Source organism: Anopheles gambiae, chromosome 2 (genome assembly GCF_943734735.2).
Source record: "Anopheles gambiae chromosome 2, idAnoGambNW_F1_1, whole genome shotgun sequence".
Taxonomy (NCBI): Eukaryota; Metazoa; Arthropoda; class Insecta; order Diptera; family Culicidae; genus Anopheles; species Anopheles gambiae.
Genome location: NC_064601.1, coordinates 111,362,261 through 111,388,627, shown reverse-complemented (window position 1 = coordinate 111,388,627; position 26,367 = coordinate 111,362,261). Strand labels below are relative to the sequence as shown.

General features: G+C 45.3%; 1 protein-coding gene across 2 annotated transcripts in view; it reads left to right on the top strand.

The window, feature by feature from the left end:
• The window catches only part of LOC3290304 (uncharacterized), a 75,676-nt gene that overhangs the window by 43,100 nt on the left and 6,209 nt on the right, over nucleotides 1–26,367 (top strand). For both annotated transcript variants that reach the window (XM_061644183.1, XM_061644182.1), the window contains exons 6-8: nucleotides 9,680–9,790; nucleotides 15,056–15,310; nucleotides 19,339–19,422. In XM_061644183.1, coding sequence (XP_061500167.1) covers nucleotides 9,680–9,790; nucleotides 15,056–15,310; nucleotides 19,339–19,422 — 450 coding nt within the window. The remainder of the gene's footprint in view (nucleotides 1–9,679; nucleotides 9,791–15,055; nucleotides 15,311–19,338; nucleotides 19,423–26,367) is intronic.

The window sequence follows — 26,367 nt, the reverse complement described above, 5'->3', positions numbered from 1 at the left end:
AACGAACCTGATGAGGTGTGTGTATGTGTACCGAGAAGCTACCTTATCATCTTCTCCCTCGAGGAGGTAGTTCTTCAGAATCTGACGCTTTAGTGTAGAATCAAGGGATTGAATGCTTAGCTCCAAGGGAGCTACCGATGTGTCTTTAAGTAGATATTACGAGCAAATAGATGCCGATATAAAACATACGTATTAAGGGCGGCTTCCCTAGACGCAGGCCGATTCTGAAGAAATCAAGTCGGAGAGGGAGTCGAGCGAAACGATGTTTGTTTGCAGGTCGTACAGATCATGCAACTTTGCAGACACTTCTTCAGTACTTCTTGAGCAGAAGACCACAGACATCGCGTGCATGTAATTACTGCAAGTGAAAACGATTGCCCACCTGAAGCATTACCCTCCTCGTCGCTCCTCGGAATCTCTGGAGCTAGATGTCGTCAGTAGATACCCGTCTGTCAGCGGGACAGGAACCACCACTGGAATCGGGAAGCTACACTGCCATTAACCTTACCCTCAGCCGCCAATCAGACACACACACACACACCTTGCGGACAGGGGGACAGAGCCGCCGTGATTATCTTTGGGTCGGGGTGGAATCGGTTCCTGATTTAAATACACCCATCGCGCTATCAATCAATTTGCCACGGTGCGTTTTTCTGCAACGGAACCGCGGAAGCTTTCGCGATGTGTGCGGAACTTTGACGAAGAGAAACCTGCTCTATATAGTTACTGTGTGTATGTGTGTGAGGGCCTTATGGTAATTAGCCGGGAGCACCGGATGGGACTAATTACATAGCTGCCGGCAGGGTAGGCCCATACTCCCGATCCTGGAAGCGCGCGCGCGTGCCAATGCAATTGCTTGCCCGCAATCTAAATCGTTCAAAGCCTTGATTTCGTTCACTCCCGCTTGGTTGATCTATATTTAATCGATTTGAAGTAAAACTCCGGGGCTCCTTTGCCACATTCGACACATTAGCTGCTCAAACAGACAAAACTGTCTCCGGGAGATAGTTTATCCACGTTAGAGTCATCCCCAAAACTAAACTGGCGTCTTGTTAGAGTGGGAAGTTCCTTAACTGAGTGAGAGAACTTGAACTAATAAAAACGGAGAGGCAACTGATCAGTAAGCGATAAAATGATTGAAAAGAAAATATTTAACCAACTCCACCCGAAGCAAACGAGCTGGATTAAGCCATTCCGAGACGGGCCGCAATCAAACAGCCATCTAGCGTCGAGATCGTTCTCACTAATGTGCGACTGGGATTCACACATTATAAAAATCAACCAACGGAATTTCGGTGTGTATTCGGTAGACGTTACACACCGAACCCGAAAGCAGTCCGTTACAAGCCGAAAGGTGTCAATTTTTCTAGCAGAGAAAAGCGTTGTTAGCGTACCTGGCTACAGCCTCCCTGTACTGTGCACCCTGTTAAATGGGTCCAGGGAGCTCATTCGGGAACGAGAAAAGTCGTTAAGGAGGTAAACAATGGGCAAACAAATGGTCTCAGCGACGAACAATTTATGTTCGTGTTCGTGGGCTGTGGAATGTACAACAACGTGAATGCGACATGCGACTTAACAGCTTTCGGGCGATCATGAGCAGCTGCGAGATGATCTGCATAAAAGAATGTTTAGCGGGCGTTTTTTATCGATTAACGAATGAAATACTTTCTTCCAATCAAATTGGACGACTTGATTAGCGAGAGGAATAGAGCGATAATCATGTAGTCAATCGTTCATATTGTAATGAGAGTAATTATTTCGGATGATCTGGTGGCCGTATCGTCGTACCGTAGTTATCGTAGGAAAACTGGTTTCATAAATTGAGATATGCTTCATAAATTTGGATGCAATTAAAAAACAACGGCATAAGCTTGACAAAGACAGCTTGAAAGTAAAGCTCCAACTGACATCACCTGGGAGTATTCCAAAATCTGGGCCTAAGCTTCCAACGTCACCGGCTGTTACCGCGTGTCGGAAACACTCGGTGGAAGTAATTAAAAGCTGCTCACATCCTTTGTTTGCTTTTCGCACTTGTCCACTTTCTTTCGTACCTTCCATTTGGTGTTGGCAACAAAGCGAGAAACCCCACAAAATCGTTACCCATATGTGATGCAATCGAACAACTTGCGACTTAACTCGCATTTTTGGAGGAGGTTTATTTGATTTGTAGTTTTGACCGACGGTTACAGCTCATCAAGCAGTGTGCTCACCACGGTGGGCGGGAAATTAAATATTTGCTTTGAGAAATGAGAGAAGGATGAACCCGCGAAGGAAATTACTGTTGGTTTGTGTAATGATGCGATCACGGGGTGTAATCGAGTGGATCGATTACTCGTGGAGTGTGTTTACAAAACCAATGCGCAACACAAACACTGGCCACATGTCGAACGATCGTAGTTGTACAAAAAGAAGTCCCTCTATGGGTGATTTTCTGTACCAGATTCAGCTACAAGAGTGCGCACATGCAAATCGGATTCAATAAGCTTGATCATTAGCCTTACTTCCTACTCCAGTGTGTTCCAGATTCTTGCCGAACGCGGATTACTTCCCCCACCGCCCATTGCAACAAAAGAACAAGCATAAAGTCATCCCAAACGACTTGCTGTACCAGTTGCTGCCCGCCTAAACGTTACCGCTGACCGTTAATGTGCTAAATGTGTATCACCAAACCGTCGTTCTACCGTCGTCGTCCGTAGATTCCCGACGAACAAGTCATTGAGCCTACGCAGTCTAGGGAGAGAAATTTAATCCGCCCAGCTGGCTGTAGCCCTCGCTGCTGCTGCTGCTGCCGCTGCTGCATAACAACATGACACTTGGATCCTTGGTGCTTCCTGGCGGGAGAGGTTGAATATCGTCCCGGTACGGCGTTTGCATGCCAATGGGCTATTATTTCGGGCGCGACGCGAGATAGAACCTAGACAAACGGGGCTATTTATGCCGTCCGATCACGAGATACTCCCGGCCGATCGTTCCACCGTCGTTGGCAGTTGCGGATCGATTTGCGTTGTTAATGCGATCGTAAATGGGCCCGAGCACGTCGATGTGTGGTTGTTTGCGGAGGTCGGCATCCAACGCGCGTACGACGGTTACACGGTTGTTATCCGCGGCAACTTCACCAACGGCACGGGATTACGGCTTAAAATGTTGCCATTGCCAATGACGTCCGATGACCCACTGGCATCGCAAGAGGTGGACTACACAGCACAACACAGCACAGCGTTCGGTGTAGCAAAATCGATACAAAACGGTTCCGTTTCCCTCTGTCCAGTGCGCCGCGGCGCTGAACATACTGCCCCTTTCGTGGGTTGTTTATTGGAAAATGATGCGTGTAAAGTGACTATTTTATTTGACTGCTCTGTTTGGGTAGCGACGGAGGGAGAGAGCCCACCACTTACCATTTTGCGGCAGCTTCGACGGGCGCAACATAATCGAATAATCAGAGCTTGGAAGCAGCAATGTAAGCAAAAAACCTCACTGGCCCACCTTCTGGAGAAGATCATGTACGGGCATGATCGTGCCGATCATATGTGTTAATCTCGTTTGCTCGGTACGATCTCCGAGGGAAGGCGTGAGGCTTACTCTCGCGTTGGAGATGTCCAACCTCGCGTGTACCGAAGTGAGCCTCCTCATGTTTCGCATATAATTGCATATAAATGCACCCTACAAAGCCAGCATGCACTTAGGTCGGGCGCAGTCGGCGGTCACCCAGCAGTGCCCCTTTCAGGAGGTATCAAACATCCAGAAAGGGTGGTAGAAACACAAAAAACTAGAAGACCAGTGTTTACATACCTTAGCCAATACCTGCAAAACTGGACCAGAGAGCGCGAAGCACAATCGCTGGTACGTGTTCTGGGTCGGGAACGGGAAATTGATTTCTACGCCATGCAGAGCACCAACTCCAAACTGCTCCACGTGCGCTAGAAATGAGGTTTGCGTGTGCGCAGACTTGAGATGAACCGTCGGCAGTTCGGCGAATGGATGCCCTCCGACGGGACAGTTTGCAAGTCTTGTCACAGTGAATTCTGTTGATGATAAATGGTGGTCTCCCTGAGGATTGACGCCAAGGGTTGGCCGTGGCAGCACGCGCGTGACCGTAAGGAATGTATTTTTTTTGCGAAAACAGCATTTTTCTCAGCCTAATTAAAGGTGTACGTCCAGAGGGAACTTTGCCTAGACGGGTTAGATGTGCCTGACGGTTACATTCGAAGCAGCGGTGAAGAACCTTCTCCAGAGTATGCAAGAAATCAATGTACGATCGAGCATGGGTAAACGGAGAATATCTGCCTTAGGAGTTAATTCGTTTAAGCAGCATTTGCCTACTTATTAAAGCTAATGGTGCAGTGGACTTGTAACATTGAGAGGATTAATCAGAAAACAGCTCGAAGATGAGTTAAATCATCTGCAGTATCCCTTAGGAATTGCTTATTCTTGACAGCAATCAACGCGACCTCTGGATGAGCCGTTACGCTCATTAAGCGGACGAACAAATTGGTTAACAAATAATTTTATTAGAAGTGTAAGATGCGTTCCTCCGAAATCAACTCCGTCTTATAATGATCTTTCACCTGGTGGCGAAACGGGCAGCACGTTTAAATAAATCAACCTGCCATCGGGCCCCTTGAAGCCCCGATCACTTCCATTCAGTAATCGCTTTCGATTCTTTCGATCGTTCGATCATTGCCGGGCGCCACTTTACAAGCCGCATGTTTTACAAGTGGTGTTTAGGAACTCACAGCCGTCTTCACCCCTTGACTCAGCCACGGCCATAGCCACGGTACATATTCCCAGAGCTGGTCCGCTTATGGGCACACAATAATCCACACTCGTTAATGCCCTATCCAATTTTAAACCCCGACCCATCTCCGTGCGCCGTCCGGCAATCTCTAATGATGTGAGACAATATGCTCCAATTACTCTTCCCCGTGATCCGTGGCTTCTCGGCCTTCTTACACGATGGAAATTACACATCAGCTCTTGTTAGCGCTGGTCGATCCCGTGTGCCGTTGGGTCAAATTCGGCTGCCCATAACCGGCAATCCGGTACGGATTCTTGACCGTATAGGTGTAGAAGTTTATTAGAAGGCAGCCCAAGTGGCACGGCCAAGAATAGACGTTTGGGGTGAAATGTTTCACACGTTTATTAAACGCGAATGCTGGAGACGGAATTGGTCTCCAGATGGGAACTCCTAGAGCTGGGAATTGGAATCGACAATCGACAGGTGATTTGGAGCAGCTGGTGTTAGCAGAAGTACTTACTAGCTCACAAGTACTGCCCACTTCAAACTGGCTCACAATTTTGGGTTCGGTGGTGTTTTTTGTTAGAGTATTTCTTGTTGGTTCTTTCTTCGGCATTTTGAAGTCACGCAGTATGCGCACTGTAGAGATCGAATGCAAACAACTTCCAGATGTCCAGGAATTGGATGGATCGTTTGAAGTTCCATCTCAACCTGCAACTAGGTGGCTTAGTTCTCGATCTCTTCTTCTTCTTCTCTTTCACTTTGTTCTCTGCACCACTCCGAAGAAAAATATAAGATAAATAAAAAGCGCACCCAAACAAGTGCCTCTTCTAATCGGCACCGACGAGGGCAGGTGAAAAAAAACACTCCCAAAAACCCCAAAACACCGATCAACCCCTTCCCTATTTAACCATCCTCCCTCAGTTTTGCTCCGCTCTCACGGGAGGTCATGAGAAAAACATTTATTACAAACCTCTTTCACAAACCGTTTCATAAAGTGTGAATTTTCCAATGATTATTGCGATTTTGGCGGAGCCATATGCGCCCGTTTTTCACGGGCGGAACCTCCAAAAAAGCAGCTCACCAGCAGTCACCAAGCGTTATGATTAAATTGTAGTACTTTTACCGTCCCGCCTGCCACTCCACCCTCCCTTTCAGAGTGTTAGAGGGACCAGCAACATGAAATTAAATAAAGAAAGAAGGCATCAAAATGGGTTCTCTCCACGCCCAGCTTTTAGTGGAATGTTTTCGATCCACTCGGGGAGGAAGACCCAATTCCCAAAATTACCCACCATTGAGGGAGGGAGTAGGCCCGAGCTTGGAATTAAAAACGTGAAATGGAACAATTTTGCATCGATTACTAGCGTACAATGAGATGTTTTGGGGAGGGGGGGGGGCAGTGTGTTTGTGTGTGGCATGGTGCAGCAAACATCGTGCGGTTGCAGCGTGCGATGCCTTTGCCATGGAGTGGCCGAATTTGTCAAACGTTACAATAACATTCCCCCACACGCAATCGAAATTAGGTCAATCTTAGTTGTGGTCCACACACACACACCTCCAAAATGGTTGCAGTGAAAATCGATTGTCCAACAACAGCATCCGAAAGCACCGATCTTCATGCACCATTACGGGAGTAATTCAATTTTCTAAACTCACTGGGTTGGACCTACAGAAACACAGAAAAGAAAGAAGGAAAAAACTGAACGTTGAACTAAAAACATCAAACTAAAACACGTACCACACGCTTGTAAACCTTTCGCTTACCGTACCGGAGCTTAGAAACAAAACCAGGCAAACACGGCGCTTCTCGTTGAAGGTTGAAGCGCCGGGCCGAAGATTCACCACAGCAACGGCTTAATTATGCAGAGAAGCGTAAATTTCGGTGCATGTAGTACAGCGTGTGTGTGTGCGTTTGTTTCGCGCGTGTTTCTACCGGAGGCGCATTCCCGGTTTCCCGGGATACCAAGGCAAGAGCCACAATCCCATAAGGCCCGTCCTGTTGTGGTTGTTGAATCCCTACCGGCTCGAGGAGCGTTTGTGCCTAGCGGTTCTTTCGCGATGTTCATTAAAGCGAGCCCATTTACTTGTCGGACAGGCCGCGGGTCGGCTCGGTACGGCAAACCCCCCTTCACTTGCAAGCAGGCAAGGGAAATGAGATTTTGCTACGCATTTAGCGCTTTCTTTTGCCTAGATTCGGTGATTAATCCAAATACACATTTGCCCCTCGGACTACCTCGGAAAGAGAGAGAGGAGAGCCTCGGGAAGAAAAGCCTCCATCTAATTCGGGGTCTAATGTTGTTTTTTTCCTAGCGAAAAAGTAAAGTAAAAGAAAGACCGGCAAAGACCTTCCAATGTACTCTACACTCTTACACCGCACAAAACCATTGTTTATGAGGTACGAAATTAATGCCAATCATTTTGCCACAGGCTTTAAAAGAAAAAGGGATCATTCCGCGTTTTTTTCGCGGCACGGTAGCACCACGGAAGCTGTTGGCAAGGTTAGGAACATGGGAAGCCTTTTTGATGTTTCAATGCTTCAATGCCGGATGAGTGAAGTTTGGTGACTTCTGTGTGGACATTGGTAGGACAGTTTGCCTAGGCGCCTAAGCGGATGTGAAAAAATGAATGCTTCTTTGGAAATGATTTAATGGACAGATCATTGCGGAAAGTAAAGTGGAGAAAGTGCTGGCAGACGAGAGACAATTGTGCAGATTGGAGTGAATTTATTGGGCGTTAGTTTTGAGCTTCTTTTTAAATGAAATTGAGCGATAAATGGTTGATGATGACGAGCATTTGCAGTCAATTAAAATCATACTATTGTACAATCAATCGTTTATTAATTTATTACTTATCACTTAGGAAATTGCTTTATATCAGTCAGTTAATTTTGATTATGAAATATTGTGCAGAAGTAATAGTAATATTTAAGGTTACCCTTTGTTGACTTTACTGATCGCCTCAAGGTCTGCAATGTTGTAGTTATTTATCTGTATTTTGCATTAGTGCAGCATTGACACAAGTCAACTCTCAACAACTTAAACGCCGTTTTCTATTTGCTCATTGGTGTAAAAGCATTTGCACTTCCTCCTCTCCAGCCAGTCGACGTTGTCCACACACCGAGAGGATAGCCTTCTCTACCACCAGCGCTGCACTTTCTTTCACAACGGAAGCCACATTTGTCCGAACGACACTTTCACATCCAGCAGCAACAACAGCAGCAACATGTACAGCATCCGTACGCTCAACACGCGGATCGATTAAAGACCCAAACGGATTCACTCAAAATCGACATGATCGAAACCATCTCACCATGCCGGACATGCTTTCGGGTGGTCATGACTGGCCAGGAGGGGAAAGGGCGGGACTGCTAAACCAAATCGCTATGCAAACAACCGAACCACCCAGGTGCGAGATGGCGACGATCCGTGAGTCCAGCCCCCAGGGCTCCACTTCCTCGGTACCTTGCTCAAAAGCTGTACTTATTCAATTCACCGTGAACCGCATCGAAATCGCGGTGCTCGCGGCGTTGATGGGGTGCGGAAACCTCTGCTCCTTCTTGCCATGAAACGTTCCCGGGATTCAATCCACTCTCCGATCTGCTTCGCTTCGCCCACAAACCCTCGCGGAACGGATCGTGGATTTGATCTTCAGTTCTCGCGATCCCCTCGCTTCGCTCCAGTATCAGTTCAGCTGCCTCAGTTCGCGAGTTTACATTGGAAATTTTCATTCTGCTCATCATTTTCGCGCTTCCCTTCACGCGCGCGCTCGCTCTCGTCACGCGCTCCACTTTCAAACCGTCCGCGCTTTACCATATTTCCCACCGATGACAACTTCGACTCATCGACTCCCACCAACCAAACCCAGCCCGCGGCCGTTGTTTGCAACAAATTTGTGTGAGAAAATTAGTTCCCACAGCTCCCAACCGTAAGCCACCTTCTTCGCACCGCGCTTTCAGCGGTTTTGGGATGAATGGTTAGAAGCTAGGGATTGGCTATGGGGAGGGTAAAGCGTCTGGTCTGGCGTGAGGTTAGTAACATCACCACACCCCCCTCGGGTCATTTCATTTCATTACCTTTCAACCTTTATTTGTGCAGTCCATATTGGTTGGGCTTTTTTTGTGGCCCGCTGCCCGAAAATAGAATGATGGAAATATGTACATTTTCATTTGATTAAATGACCCCGGCGATGGTGAAACAAAACAACCAGACCCCAGACCCCAACGTTGACCCACGCGAATCACATTCGAGCTTCCGGGTTTGGTGGGATGTTGTGGTTGAAAGCTGGTCAGTGTCAGACGTATTTCGAGCGACCACAAATATTAGGATTCAGTTTGACACAAAACAACAATGACAATGAAATGGAAAGTAGCCGATGGTGGCATGCGACAAACGCTGCACAAACCCAACCGCAAGCGTGGTGAAACGCCCGTCCCTTCACTAGACGTAGCAGGTATTTTCCTCTGTTTGTATGATAAATGTTAAATGTTAGATCATGTTTAATTCCAAATGAACCCACAGCACCTTTAGTGACATACATATTAATGCATTCACTGGCAGGTGCATTTGAAAAAGTTTATCATTTGTTTGTCTTTAAATGGTGATTTTCTTGATGTTGTGGTTGGTTTATGAAAGTATTTGTTTGGCTTTCTCTCTGATTTTTTAACTGCTAATTCAGTTTGTAGTAGTATCATGAGACATAATTTTACTTATTTTAAGATCGTTTCTTGTTATTTTCTGTGCTGTTCAAGAATGATTTTAGTTAAAAAAATCTAAATCTTAACATACTTTTTACATGTTTCGTTGTTCAATATGCTTATTACAACAGATTTTTTTTTATTTAATAAACATTCCAATAGTTCTACCAAAATTCCTTTCTTAAATGACGCAAACACTTTAGTTCTACCAATGTACTGAACCTCCTTTCTTTCCTTCTTTCTTCCCATAGAGTGCACTCTAGCGCCGTTCATCAGCGGATCAAGCTCCGAGAAGATCCCGTTCGTCTTTCTGCCCCACCGTGGCCAAATCGTTCATCCAAGCCGCGAGATTGGATTTCCCGGTAAGTTGCTACACCATGCTAGCCAACCAAACACACGATCAAATCCAACCAAACCACCCTGAGTTAAAGAATCAGCTTCCCCTTCTCAATAACCTCCCCTCTCTAACTTCGCTGCCTCTCAAAACAATCGATCGATCTTGGGCGTTCGAAAGAAAAAAGGCGAGAGAATAGCAAACCTTGCCAACAACGGCACTTGACTTTAATTTAGCAAACAATTATTACACCTCGACGTGGATGAACTCTTCACGCTGGTACGGGTTCGACAAAAGAGACCCCGCTCGCATCAACACCATACTGCTACGGTACGCGGTAATGGGGCTAGCAATGTGAAAGATTTGTTAGAACGCAAAGCAACGAACCTCCGTGTTTGGGTTCGGGTCGTGCCCCGGAACATAACCCCTTACTGTAAGCGGCATCCACACACCGCATCGTGCAGTGTTTAGACAAATTCGCTAATGGTGCTGGTGGTGTTGTGCCTCTTTACGTTTCACCGCACCTGTTCGATGGCAAGGTGCGAAGTATCTGCACACACTAAAGCTTCGGAAAGACTGACCGGTGGCCCTTCCCGGTCAAGTGGTGCAATTTGTCCGAATGCGATGCATGTCAATGCACCGCTGTTGCGCGATTACTGCAGACTCCACCGATCACCACGTGCACTATTAGGAGGGGGTTTGGTACGGGCCACCGTTACAAGCACTTACGCGAGGGAACATGGCAGGCACTTAATTTGCTCACGCTGCCCTCTTACGCGCTTACAAACCTGCTGCGGTCGTAACGGCCTAATGTGTGCCATGAGAGGGGGCCGAGAATTCGGGAACGACGCGTGACAATACTTGACGCGGTTTGTGTGCGGTAAAGTAAGCAGCAGCGTTTTTTCTATGTGCCTCTATGTCAAGAATTATGAGCAGAATGGCATAAACGCTAACAGAACCGAACACAACACGACATGGCAAATTTGTCGCTTCTGAGCGTTTTTGTTATGTTTTATGCACACCGAGTGGCGGGCAGGGAGGAACGCAAACACACGTCTGTGTGGCCATCGTGCACGGACACAATGTATCCCACCGGGAACGACCCCATTAGGCGGGTTAGTAGCCGGGAACGTGTCGTCGGTGTATTTTGTGCGATGCTTCACATTACCTTCAGAGCACCGGTTTAGCTTCTGGTTCGGCCGCACTGATATGCTTGGATGAGGAATAAGCTAAAACAGGGTAGCTGGTATGGTTGTGTGTGTTATTGCTAAATTGTTAAAATGAAAATAAAGCAAGAAGTTTAAGCTGTTATCATGCATCATTTAACTTTTTTAAAAGAAGAGGTAGAGAAATAGAAGCCAAGAAGAGTAGTTGGTTGAAGTATACAAGTGTGACATCAAATTTGAATTTAACACAGTGCAATAAAAATGTTTTAATTTGTTCTTTTTTGTCGTTTAATTTTCCTCATCAGTACTTTAGATCGGTCAATGATCATAGTTTAACAATTCACTGATTAACACTAGCTCGATAAATTTCATACAAAGCATAGAACATAGATGTTTTTGCTAACATAAAACTCAAAATTTTGTCTTCAGCATCCCATAACAGATATGTTTTACGCGTGTACAAAAAATAACATCACAAAAGCGTGCAAATTGCACTCTCCAGCCTAAGCTGCAGTTATCTAACACTACCATGTTAGTCGTTAGGAAGATCACGTCCAACAAAGCAAAAACCACATCCAAATTGCTATTTCCATTGACCTTTGGTTCGCAAGTTTATTTGCATCTGTATCTAATAGTGTCGGCTTCGCCACCAATACTGCCAATTAATCGTTTACTCACAGCGGCTTTGCATATGATCTGCCTTTTCCTTGTGCCAAACAAGCGATGCGCTTTCTTAGTTACACAGCAACAAAAAAAAATCATATCCCAAAACTAAATTACAACTCCAAATAGCATCACATAAAAAAACAACACACACTCATACAGATGATGAAATAATTAAAAACATTTTCCCCTTTGCTTGGCACAAAAGTTTGCCTTGTTTCCCCATAAATTAGCGCTTGTGGTTCCTGAACTGCAAGGGTTGAAGCTTCGCCATAAAACGATCATGAGCAATAAACCCGTTAAAAGGCCGCCTGACCGGTGGGGAATTTCTCGACATATTCCTTTCCTTCAGGGTGTATATTGACGTAGCCGGGGGATCGATCAAAAGGACTTTCCGATCACCAAAGTTGAAAACAATCCACACAAAAACCTGATTTTAACACCCGGATTTTGAGGTGGCTTTGGTCGGTGATTGTGATTGTTAGTTCTGTCCGAAAGGACTGTAATACGGGCACAGGACATTCCATCAGCCAATGGCTCTAAATTTGTGTAACAATTCAGTGTTGTTTTGTGCGGTTGTGCGAGAGTTTTAGACCCATTTGCCGTTTGCCGATCACAGCGACGAATCGTAAAACTTGAGTATGATTTATATCCTCTCTGGGTGGAAGATAATAAAATCAACCGTCAGCAAACACACTGGCACTGGCGAGCATAATAAATTGACCTAAAAATTGATTTGCCAAATCTTTTCCCCGTTTGTCACTTGTCGGGATACATTCCGATCCATCCTGTTGTGTTACCATTGTCTCACTCATTTTGGTTGTCTTGGGCGATATTTACATCACAATGTAACCACTTGCCGAGCGAAGTGAAAAGCTAAACCGTCCAGACAGCTTCTCCGACTATTGAGATGCAAAGTTCGTCTGTGCCAGGTGTGGTGTTCCAGATGTAAACAGGTTCCTCTTCTCACAATCGATTAAAGCCGTCCGAGAAATCAAATATAAGATCACCCTTTAAGGCAAAAATGGTAACACTCCGACGGATGGAACGCTCAAATGCAAATCAACGCTTGCAGAGGGAGCAGATCTTCCTTTGCCTTCGGGTGAGAACTCCAAGAAATGAAACGGGACTGCTACGTTGGGAAAGAAGGTGAAGCGACTAATAAAATAATAACAACTACACCTCCTTCACTTCTCCGAGCGCCCTCCGCACCTAAGCCCGTAATTCTATAATAGCAATAATCATGCCGTATCGTTCAGTGATAATCGCAGCGAGCCCGCTTTTCCTGCCTTCTTCGACATTCCCTCCCGGCGGAGTGGTATTGAAACGATGGGATAAACATAACAGACAGCGAACCCGACCAAACGCGCGTTGAGTTTGCGTTTACCCGTGTCGTACACACGATCATGACGCAGAGTGGCCTTCAAAGCTGTTGTAGCCGCAGTGTCAGGTGGAATGCTTTGCAGCCTCCTCACCAAGCACCTCGCCAAAGCGCCAAGAAGTTGCGATACGACATTTAAGAATTTCGCGCTTTTGTTACTATCGCTTGACAATGCTTTAACCGTGAAGAGCCCGGCACTCGATCGTTTGAAACCTGTACGCCCGCTCTCGAGGCGAAGCTTTTTAATGAAGACTTCAACCGGGAGGTACCGTACCGGGATATGAGCAAAAGATGCCTCAACAAAAGATGTCTATTACAAAAAAGTTTGAAAAAAATGGGGAAAGAAAACACGTTGAATCTATTGAACCTTCAAGATCCTTGGATTGGGTTTGAGCCGTCTTTTGGGATACATTTCGGCGTCACAAAAAAACGGAACCTAACGGAACACCAAAGTGAAGGTTGTTTACAAACTTTCCGCACTGGCTGCCGGTGCGTTGGTGTTGCTCCCCCAATGAACACCCATCAAAACATCATCCATGGACGTTCATGATGATCAGGTTTAAGGACACTGGCTCGGGTCCCTAAATTACTTCACTTAACACCGTGAACCTGAACTGGGGTATTTTTGGGGACGGTTTTACTTAGCGCTTCTTATCCCTGCGCGCTTCTTGGCTGCTCCATAAATTGCAGAACTCATAAAATCGATAATGAACGTAAGCTGTACCGATGCGACAACCCGGGCCCATGTTTGCCAGACGGTTTTACGACGCACACCAGAAACGAACAGGGACACACAGTGCATTCCATTGCCAAGCGAGAAAACAAAACAGAGACAACGAGCAGTAGAAAATTAAAATACACATTTTACTGAAATTGGTGCAAAACATAATCGAAAGCCACACAAACTAGTGCGGGGCGTTTCTTTCAAGCCATCCAGGTATAAACTGCACTTTCTAAAAGGGGTTTACCAAATAAAACGTGCAGCCAGCTTTTGCTCGATATTGCCGATTTTCACACCGATCTGGCTGGTGCCGTGTCGTATGGCATTATTTTGGAAAGTGCTCCGGCACGATATACTCTTTTTATCGCACTATTACATTTGGTGGCCAGTTTTGTTCTACCTTCTTTGCGGCTGCCGAATAACGATATTTAATGTGTTTAAGTTTGCCTTTTTTGTTGTTGTTGTTCGAGTTCAATTCACTTCCCTGTGGTTCGTTGGGGATGAAGTGCACCAGGAACTAAACGACTGTTGCGATGAAGGAGTGATGGTGCTGTTGCACTTTATGGTTCAAGCTGCTTCTTGCAAGTTTTCAATTAGGTGCTGTTGGAAACGGAAATTTATGTCTCAATAAAGCACCGAGAATTTGCATATTTATTGGTCAGCGATAAAAGCGGGTAAAAGCAAAACTTTATTTCAATTATTGGTAAATTTGCACCAACATAGCATTGAGATCCTACTTAAATTAAAGTAATTTTGAGAAAGTAAAAGAGGTGAAAATGTGATTAATTGAAATGTAATTTTGTAAGAAAACACAAGAGAAACACACAACTTTTTAACAAAAACATGGTGAAAAGCAAATTAAACAACGAAAAAAGGACACAGGCTTAACAAAAACATTTAAAACATACAAAACTGTTTTTAAAAACATTAGTAAGCAAAAGCTTCATTACGATTTAAAAATACAAATAAAAATGATCCCTCTTCTTTTAGTGAACAAAGCTGATTTAAAGGAAAAAATATATTTTATGCGATTTTTTCAATTATCATTCTGTTCAATTTAGTTGATCCATTCACGTTATCTGATTTTGTTCTTTTTCGTGTTTCGTTTTGTGTTTCTTTTCTTTTTTTATTTTTATTTATTTCTTGCTTTAATTGTATCATTTTTATAAACTTGTTTTTATTGTATTGTACCATTGTATGAATGTTTTATTATGCTTTCTTTGCTACTCTTAATCATCAAGTTCCTGTGTGTACTCATCCAATCAGTTTTTTTGTCAAACTATCATTTTTCTCCTCACTTGTCACTAGTTTGTCACACACACACTAATCACTCTCCACATTTCCTTCCAACTCTTTCCACAGGTGTCAAGATGCCGATGTGTGCAGTATCAGCCGCCCAGTACCTCACCACCAACGGCTGGGCGGAGCTGCGCAACCCGATCGACACGGACGTCCCGTTTCGGCTGTTTCGTGACGAGGGGCGCATCTATCTGCAGTGGCTTGGTGAGCCGGAGCTACGGCAGCGCATGCAGGGCCGGCTAGTGCTGGTGCATCTGATGTGCCGCGACATGACACCACGCCTACTGCTGGAGGAAAGCCGAGCCGCCCTTCATCAAGGTACGCTAGTATAGGCATAAGTTTACCTACCACCCAGCACAGCACCTGAAGGCGCTAGCCGGAGATACTGTTCTGCCCTAGCCAAAGCAGTGCAACCGTTCTTTTTATTAATTCTACAATTTCCAATTCCACCACGGTCGCTAGTTGCCGTTCCGGGCTGGCGCTCTCGAGCCATCGCGCCGGTCTGCCCCGGGTGCGTCTGCAAAAGCCCTTCGGTGTTACAATATCGCACGCTCGCCTGAGCATGAGCGCCCGGAGGTGCGGAGGGAATAATTAGAACCGCTTGTGATTTTCCACTTACTTGTGGACAAAAAGGAATACAGAAGAAAAACGACCAGGAGGTGCAAAGCCAGAGGGACGTTCCCTACTTTTGTTCACCCCTCGCGCTCGCGTCTTTCGGACAATACTTGTACAATACTGGGGTCGGTTGTTCCCTCGGTGAGGGTGCGCGCGCGCGCACTCAAGCCCGAGCTCATGTCAAATCTTAATCTTAGACAATGAACCCGCCAACCCGCCAAGGCGCACGGTGCGGAAAGCGCGATAAATTTATGATGAATCACCTCGGAGCAGTGTCGGAGCAGCGGCAGCAGCAGCAGAAAGGGAAGCAACAGAAGGGAGCACCTGTTTTACCTTTCGTGTTGTACGGCCCCTTTCACCATGCTGTTCCTCCCCAAGGGAGCTATTATTTTGGTCAAAGTGCTCGGCTATTTTGGCTCCATAAATTCATTAGATTTAGTTGGCTTTCAGCGGAGTGTGGAATTTGTTTTGCCGCGCATGCCACTACCCAGTCTCTCTCACTCTCTGTGTATATTCTCTGTAAATGGGTTACACACCTAGCCCTCCTCCTCTTGGGGCTTTTGTGGCGTTTTGATGAGACTTGTTTGGACGCTTATCGCGTCCTCTATTTATTTATTTCTCGTTCAGTTTCTTGTCCGCCGTTGCGGTGGACTTTTGGTGTACTTCGGGGGGTCACGCTCCACACGTGCCATACTTGGGGTAATTTATATTTGTGTACAGGTTTTTTTTCTATCTCCCGTTCCTTATTCCTGCCGGTGCTGCCGACATCAAGCGGTGTTGATTGTTCGAGGCCTTCCAACCTGATTGCGCCAAATCGATAAGAACCGCCTGCCCGCTTTTTTCATGTGTGGATAAGTTCAAAAGCAATCTAGTTGAGGAATAATTTGAATCCCATTTTGACCATTTTCATGTGGCCCGATTTTGGAGCAACCGGGTTGTTTTTTTTCAACTACCTTAGCAGTACCCTCTGGTGATGGTAATTGTTCAGAACAGATTGTTGGAGCTTACTGTACGCTTGCGGAGCGCATGCGTGATGCCCGCTGCCCGCTAGATCACCAGAGTTCAACGCATCGCATAGGGCCAGAAGGTAACCGGACGCTAGATAAACATCAGCTGCCGCATATGATTGCCCCGCTGGGTACAATATTTCACCCATCGCGAGCGCGCGCCCTCTCCCCATGACCACTTTGAATGCAGGAGAAGTCGCCGGAAGTGCTAGAACGAACCTGCCGAGTGGCGCGGCTGAATACATCATTTGGCACCAATGAGTGATGGCTCTACCGACATGGGTATGAATAATGAAGAATAGGGGAATATAAATCATTGATCAATCAATTTGCGATTTGCAGCAGTCGATTTTCGTCTTTGTAATTCCATTGCATTACCAGTGTACAGGGAATCTTGTTTCCAAATGATGTAGACCAGGAGATAAAGATATTCCCGGTTGATGTTTCGAATTTAGGAACATTGTGAAATTAATTCTTCGTGAGTTCTTGTTAGGATGTACTCCTACCTTGCTCTTTTGGGCATTTCTTGGCATCATATTGCTGGTATTGTCTAACATTTTCAATAATAGTTATAAAAGATACTGCCCTAAAGATGCATCACATTGTATGTCTAATAGTAGATTCTATTAAGACTACAGGACCTTGTAGATCTAATGATGGGCATTGACCCAATGACTTCCAAACAATATCCAGGCATTATTCTACCGATATCTTGTCGGATATTGTTCAGAGTATCTTCAAACTTAATTCAGAGATTTTCTTCAGAATTCGGACCAAAATTATGGCCTAAAGGATGTTAAGAGAACACGATTCATTATAATGACAATACATTTGATTTCTCATCCTTCTTTTAATTTCAAATACAATAAATTAATGCTCGTAATATATGAGATTCTTCGCTTAACTTAAACGAGCTAGCAATGAATAGCTCATTCAATTAAATACATTCTAATACATTGCACACATTAACTACAATAAAACGATCCTCCGCAAGCGATCGCTCATCCCCGAAGCACTTACCTTACCTCTATCAATAGCAATTCAAACATAAATTCATCACACCGATTCACCACCCAGGCCTAACCACCCTTGCGGCACCAAACCCAATACCCCTTTTCATCATAGAAATCCTACACACTTAAGCGTGCCATATAATATTCGCTTTCCTGCAACGCTTCGGGCTGCAAACCCTCCGGTCCGTTACACTTGCAAACAAATGGTGCGATAAAAACGGATGACACCGTTGATATTTTGTAATCAGTGGTGTAAGTTATTTACGAGCTCCCCCTATATTTCCCTTGGTCGTTCCTTCACAGCGCCTCACCGCCACAAGGGCTGCAGGTATGGCCAGTTTTGCTACTAAGTCTTACTTCTTGCCGCCGCCAGCGATAGTTAGAATGATGAAGGAAGACCATTGCCGTACCATTCCGTTAGCGCGGCATGTCCGAGGAAGCGTCAAAGCTGAAGCGCATCCGACCGCGCGTGCGCAACACGGAATGGCGGAATGCAAATGTACTGCCGTCATATGTTCTCGTTGATTTCGTAGGCGGCCGCCCATCGGCGATGTGCAATCTGTTTCGACTGGTTAATGGCATCGTTTTTTTTTGGTGTGTGTGTGTTTGTTTCCTCCTTTCCGTTCCTCCAATCTCAGCATCCTAGGTGCCCTTCCTCGAGGCCTAATCACGGTAACATGCACGCCGAAGGTACGCCACTAATAATGCGAAACGCGATCCCTGGGACTCGTTGGGGGTGATATTAATTTTGCTCTATTTATTATCGCCCTTGTAGGTCTCCATTTCTTTCACAGTTTTTGCTGTGTGTTTTATGTTTAATATGCTAGGTCTAGGCAGTTTTTTTTCTGAATTGCGATCTATGATTTATTATTCGCAATAATCAACTGTCCAATTTCCCGTTTCATACGTTGCTAAACAGTAAAAAAAAGCGTCGTGATCACGCTGAATACTCGCCCAATGCAGTAGCCTCATCGTGCACATACTCCTGTGCTGTTGCATCTTGCACCGTTCGTTATCTTTCGTCTTAATTTCAATTTACACCGTTTCCGCCTCCATCAAAACTGCGGGTAGCCGGGAAGTAGAGCTTCACACAAAATTAGCAAAATTTATTACGGTGATGAAGAAAATTATTATTTATACGTTCTGTATCGTTGACCAAAAATCTTACCCCCTCGTGTGTGTGCGTTTGTGTGCCACCGTGCAAAGAGAAAGACTGTGCAGCGACCTTCTTGAATACACACAACGCTCTGTGCACATGAATCAATTGCATTTGATTGTGCAGTAGATGCAGCCCCAACACCAACAGCAGCCCCCAACAGAATGGTGCATCATCAGATTGGTTTTATTACTCCATTCTCGGTTGAGAAAGCTGCAACGAGCAAAACGGCCGACCTGCAAGCGACGAACCCCTTCCGTAGCTCACCAATCAAGAAAGCACTCGTAGATCGATACGATCGCATCGCGCACGGTCTCCGGCAACACAATTAATAAAACACCAACGCGTACCGAGCGGGCACCGCGTGTCGGCTGCGGGTGTTGTAGTAATAAATTCAACACAACCCTCTCCCCTTTTCCTGTGCTCACTCCTCAGTTGCATTTGCTGTGGCTCTAATTTCGAAGCGACCCCTTGCTTACCAACATTCTACATGCTTTTATTTTACCTCTCCATTTTCAACTCATTTGCTTTACCATCTTCTCCACCACCTTGCAGATGACATGCAGATGCCGAATCAAAACATCTTCACACCGTGCATCGCTTTCCGCGTCGTTGGGACACCGATCAAATACGTCACCAGTAAGTGTTTTGTAGCTCTTTTGTTATGCTTATACTTGGTTTTGCGGCTTGTTTGGTTTCGTTCTCAATTTTGAGACCGTTTTTTGTGTTTTTTTTCTTTTCCTCCTTGCTCACCAAGAAGATTTTGCTTTGTGTGTGTTTTTGTTGTTTGTTTTCAGGTTATGATTTACTTTCATTGCACACGAGAGGTGTTTGGTGAATTTATTTTATCTCTTTTTTTGCTTTTACGGCTTTTATGCAAATGTGCTTTCTACGGTCTTTTCTGTTTTGTTTACTGCTCTACTTCTGCAGAAGCATCACATCACAGAACTTGTTTATTGGTAATTTATTTAGATCAAGCGATGCACGCTGCTGTTTAGTAAACGATTTGTTGTTTTGTGTTTATAATGGGATGCCTCTTGAGAAGAAAGTGTTTAGCTTTGCTTTTAACACTTCATTTACTATACTCTCTTATTTTGCTATAAATAATATTTATCATTTTTATCGTAATGCTTTTCATGCTTAAAGCACATTTCAATAATAATATAAAAACAATACGTTAATTTAGACTTATTCTTTACTCAATATAGTTTAATTTAGATGTTTTAATTTGCATTTGTCTTACTTTGATGTATGGAAATATCATTTCTAAATCCACTAAATACAATCGAACCAGTGACGATTTGTTGCTTGTTTCGCATTGTTTACGTTATTACTTAAAAACAACCACTTCAACAGAAGCACTATAATCACTTCCTGCTGCGATGGGAAAACGATGAAGCCAAATGATGGTGTAAACACTAAACACCAGTGAAACCACACCAACTTCACACAAACACACACACACACACACGCAGCCACAAACACATAATAATCATTCATAAAGGTTCATCGGACGGCTTAGTGTGATCGTGCGCCACCCTCGCGGCGTTGGGCAGGCAAGCAGTCAGGCCACCCTCAAAGACCGCGCGAATATGCTCACTGAATCATGTAATTGATATATTTGCTTTGCGCTTGGGACGGCAGAGACCCTCTCTGCTTGTTTGCCCAGTTTGCCACAGAAAAGGGGGAGTGGAGGTAGATGGAAAGACGAAAAGACGTGAAATGAAGAAAAACCATCTGTTGCTCTTCGGTTGAAAGCAAAAACACAGTAATAATAACATTGTATGCAAATATCCTCCCGCACATGAGCACCCAAAAGGGCCGTGTGGTACGCAGGCTGTGACTGTGGCTTGTGGTCCACACATCTCGCCAACAGCCTCCCATTACACACTCGGTTGCGGGGTTTGTGGTTCGATCGTAAGCAACTTGCACTTGGAAGATGCTCCGAAAGGACGCAACGGGGCAATTGAAAGCGAAAAAATCGAAGACCCCAATTAGCGCAGGAGAAACGCGCAGGTCTCTCTCTCGCTCTCTCTATCTCTCTGGTGGATGGTAATTATGTGGTCGCTAAATTAGGAAGAACTGAACTTTAGCGTCCGTTCCGGTTTCGAGCGCCGATTTAAGCGGCGCGCGGAAGGAGGGAGAGCCTGCTTTATATACTAATAATATGCGTACGTGATTTTAACATACCGTTTTTACCTTTCCTTTCAATCTCGATCAACAGATGGTCGGGGGAAACGGGGTTTTTTCGATTGAGGTTGAGGCCCCAATTCCTTGCGGAGGCGGTAATGATGACGATCGTTTAGAAATCAAACGACCACGTACACCGGCACGTGTGTACTGCTGCCGCGTTTGCTGCGAAAGGGAAGTTTGACTGTTCAAATGAAGTAAAAAAAAACTCCCGATTTCACTTACATTTGATTTTTTCTTGAAAAACATCTTCCCCATTTTTTTATTTTGCCGGATTTCGGTAATGTTTCGCGAAAGTGAGGTTCGCCGGTGACGTACGAAGCCGCTAAAAGCGATCAAAATCGGTCGATCGAAATTAAAGTACCAGACCAGGAAAGGAATTTCATTCATACGGTTTTAGTGCGGTGGACACTACAGTCCGGCCATAAATTATGAATGGTCTCGCACTGTTCGCTCGTTTCCATTTCTTATACCTTCAGTTCAATAATGTCTTTCCCTTCGTCCTATTACCCCGTCCTACGTGGTTTCATATTTCAACCGTGCAAGCAATTACTCTCACGAACGAATATGTGGCAGATCATTTACACAGCCATACAAAACGCTTCTGGAAAAAGGGTGGCAGGGGAACCGGGGCGAAAGGCAATTGTCAGAACGTTTGTGGCCAATAAAGTGCGACACTGTCACGACGCCGCATTCTTGGGGTGTTTTCTGGTTCGTGGAAAGGTGACGTGTTTCCTTCCCGGGAACTGACTTGGCTGCAAGCGAGCAAGCGACGAACCCCTGGCCACACCGCGCGAGAGAAGGTGATTTGTCAGCTTTATTGTGCCCATTAGGGGTGACTTTATGAGACGTCTTACTCAAGCGACGGGTCAATTCGTTTTGCCACCATTCTTACCGACTGGCTTCACATGACGTGTGCGTAAAAAATTGGTTACGGTTAAATGGAAGCGCCGCCGCCGCCGTCACTTTGTGCGGAGAAATTCCAATTCGGGAAGCAATGAGGCGCTAAATTGGTGTGTTTTGCTGGACAGAAGCTGTCAGTACAAACAGTGCTGTTGAATGCCTCAAGTTGATTGCTTTTGTGAATGAACAGAACACAAAGTAATGGGGAACAATTGGAGCAAAAACGTCTTAATGCATTTGTACTGATTAATTCATAAGCTCCGTGATGAAGCCCTCGTAAAAAAAAGGGTCTTACGATCAAATACGATCCCTTTCGATCAGTTTTAATTGCACTCAAGCTGATATTACATCTAAACATCAAACAATAAAAAACACGCTAAAAAGGTATCCCATTTCATCACGCATAAAAAAACATCGATCATAAAGCCGATTGCTAAGTAAACGATCGTTTCAGCGGCGCAAGATTGCCGGAGAGCTGACAAACTGCAACCTTCGGGACATTTATTGAGCACTCAATCGCATCGAATGCCAATTAGATGGTTGTGCCTCTTGCTGTCTCTCGCACGCATGCAGTAAGTGCAGCCCCGTGCCTCCGTGCCTTAGATTGAGTGCAATAAATTTCGCTATTAATTTATGGTATCGATTTGCAACCGCTCATCAGGGAGAAGGAATTTCTTCCTCTGCCACCTTTTGCATCCCTCGGGAGATTGTTTTATTCCCATTCGAAATGGTGTAAAATAGTGCTTTTACTTGGGGCGTGAAGTAAAGCTTGTACAGGGCAAGCTGTAAGGATTTTCGTCTCTTGCTCTCTTGCGCCCATGGTTTAGCTAAACAAGGAGTCTTACTGTCTTAAAGCCTATTACAACGTTCAACGTTCCGATCCGATTGGTGCAGACATGGGTTCCACCGTAGCCTTAGCTCGCTATTCCAGTGGTCTATGGTGATCGGTCATTAGGACGCGCTACATCACGCCGGGTCGTAAATGTTTTTATGTATTGAACTGGTTCGAGCGGATTCGGGCTGCTCAGCGGGCTGCTCAGCGTTGAGGTGTTATAAATTCCTTCGCATCACTGCGGGCTTTATCGAGAATTTAGATCAAACAGGAGGGTACATTTTAGAACACACCGTACAAGCGATAAAGGGCCAGATGAAAGGAGGGAGGCGAACAGACACAGGTCTGGAATTGTTTACGACCATTCCACCCGATCCCAACATTGATGGGCTGGTTGTGTTGAAAGTGTTGTAAATTCGTCCACCATCAGACGGTGTGCTGGCAGCCTCCAGCAGATAACGGCCAATTATGCGTAAGTCAACAGTCTGGTCTGGTAGCTTCACGTTCACGTTCGCGAGGTTCTTCCCAGTTAAGCGTCTGCAGCAGCTTTAAAATGGGTAGAAATCGATGTAACGGCCAACCATGAATCCGGTTGTGTCTTAATTAATAATATTTGATGAGCAACATTCAGGCCCAACCCGCTGCTAGCAGGGGCAGTGAAAGAAAGCGTCCATTTCCTACAATGTTCCTTCGATTCGAGTGATGCAACCGGTCTAATGTGGAGCACAATGCGGGAGCATAAAGCTGCATTTGCATTTTTTTCCGGCGTGTCTTGGTACAAATTTGAAACCACTACCAACCGAACAAATCGGACTGAACTCTTCTTAGGCTTCCCTGGTACGCCCGATCTGCCTTGGAGGCCACGCACGCTATCTTTATGGCCTTGATTTTAAGCCCATTTTATATCAGGCCTTTTCTTATTTATACTGCCCCAACATTTATTTGTTTATTGACGAAAACGGAATTGGAATATTATTACCGCAAAACGGCAAGAACCCAACGGCGCGCGTCCATTACGTAACGATCGCTTGGGAAGCAAGCTGTTGTTGTTTGTTTCGTTCGAAGTTGTTCTCGGGTCGGGTAATACGAGCTTGTGTTTTTCGCTTGTAAGTGGGCGAAAACACCGAAGCTAAACACTGTTTTCCGCCCGTTTATGAGACTGCTGGGATTGTTGTTGTTTTCGAGGGGAGGATGCTTAGGGTTTTAGTGATGTGCAAATTTGACAACCCCGTATCAACCCCGTTGCGTTGATTTGAGGCGATTTCATAACTATTTCCGTTTTTTTTTTCTTTCGATGGGGATTGCGAACGTCGGGGAATCGTTTAGCTGAATAGGGCCGTAAAGCAGCGATTTTTAGCTATTAGGGCCGGGAAATGAGGTTATAATGGGGCGGACTAAGATACCGCTGGGTTGGGCGCTTTTTTTTGCACATTGGAAGCTCGAGCTGTTTTGGGTTGAATGGATATTGAGCGCTTATGATTGCGTTCAGTGGCAGGAAAGTAATTTTACTGAAACGAAAACTGAAGAAAATTAAAATTTATAATATAGAAAACTATCTAAATTTGCTGTATTTGAATAACTATTCAGTTCATACTATAAAAAAGGACAAGCAACATATTTTACTAAACAGCATTGACACACTATCTCTATCGCTATTAACAGGCAACATCTCGAAGTGCCCCATAGTGTCATGCCAAGCGATTAGACTTGCAAACCACAGGTCTAACGTTCAATTCTTCTCTGGATCGATGAATATATGAAAGTCACAAAAATCTTATCTCTGCGAAGCATTTACTTCATTGAGAAGAGCCTGCGTACGCGTGTGTACCAATCTTGCATAATATTGTGCCACACCGGAAACAGCAGCAGCAACCAATTACAAAACGGAAGATGATGCCTCCAAAAAGCTTACTGTTGCGCTACTGCTCCTCCACCATGATGCAATCATGCATTTCCACTTCTCATTTCCACCTGCGCAGAAATTTTGTCTGATTGTTTCCTCCTCCTTTTTGTAATTGTTTTGCATATTGTATCCTCCACTTCCACACACCGGCGGCTCTTGGTGGGTGGAAAAGGTGGCCACCTTTGAAAACAGCGATGACCAAACAAACAAAACAAAAATAACCATCCCCCACCTCAGCTTCTTTGCACGGGGTGCAATGGAGAGAAAAAGCTTATTTCCAAATGCGAGCCCGCTTCACCTGCTTTCACTGGTTGCTGGTGAAGAAATTTCACTTTCATTTGGAGCAACCCGAGGGGGAAAATGAAATGAAAATGAAACTAACGTTCGTCAGGTGTGTCATAGCGTGTATTTTCTTTACGGTTTTACTGGCTGCTGTAAACTTGCTGACCTGAGAGCATAGAAAACGATACACGTGAGGTGAAGCGAAGGGGTCGCGCCAATGTCATAATTCAAGCCCGGTAACGATGCCGCCCGTTCCTGAGCGGCAGGCGGGAACACTCCCGACCGTACTCGAAGAAGCCTGCACTGCCAACGAGAGGTTGCCCGCTTGTAAATCACAGCTTATGCTAATTGTGTGAACGACACCGCCACTCAACTGTTGCGCTTCCTTCCTTCCACAACGTTCATGCTGTGTTAGACATTATCACCACCAGCTGGTAGGGTGTGATGAGTACCGGTACCGATTCGCGATCGTAAATCACGCACCTTTAAATTGGTCTCCCAGGTCCCAGTCCGACCCATCTCATGTCAGTCGAGTTTTTCAGGTTGATTTTAAACACTGTCCGCACTGCCATTTTACTGTCATTTGACATCGGGTAGCTTAGGGCTACGGCGTTGTAGTCAACGCTACAATCGCAATAGAAAGGGATGTTTCCCAAGGCGACACCGCGCAGACACCTTCTCGCATCTGGGAGGGGTGAAAAGCTGTTTTTCACTTGCACCCATGGACCGGATGGAAAACGCATACACTCTCCGGAGCTGCTGGCAGTCGAGTTCGAGTATTATCACACAATTATGAATATTATTACTCAACCCCCGGGTGGGCAGTTTCGCTGAAAGCTTTCACTTTTTCCACAGCAGACAGCCCGCCAGCAGCACACGACGATAACGTTATCAGCAGCAGCGGTGTAGTGAAATAATCGATGGTGGTCTGCACGTGGTCTGCAATGCGCACCTATTGTCGGCCAACCGGTGATGCAATGCGTTGACTACCCGTTGTAGAGCAAGAAGTAGAGTGGACTTTTCTTCTCTGAACCGATCGTCGGACACCAATGAAGCACAATTTATCAACACTTCAGCACTGTTTTGGGGCGGGCTGCAGCGCTCATAATGTAAACGCTTATCCGTAATGCATCGAGTGAAAATCGGTGTGACGGAATGTTTGCCGATGGAGCGACTATTCAGTGCGTAACCATTGAGGCTTTCAACTCAATCACACTTCCGGTGCACTTTTTCGAGGGTGCTAGGAAAGGGCTTTTTAATGAGTTTGCTTCCGGGCCGTACACTACCGAGGATGATTAGGATTTAATGAGTGGAAAACAATTTTGGGAGTTGGTGTGGCTTTTCGGAGGCGATGGAATGTATCATTTTATGGGCTTTCTGTGATAAGCTCGCTCGACTCAATGGTGACATAAGGTGCTGGTTGAGTGAGCATTGTGATTTGATGGGAATTTAAATCAAGTGACTTTTCCCCTTT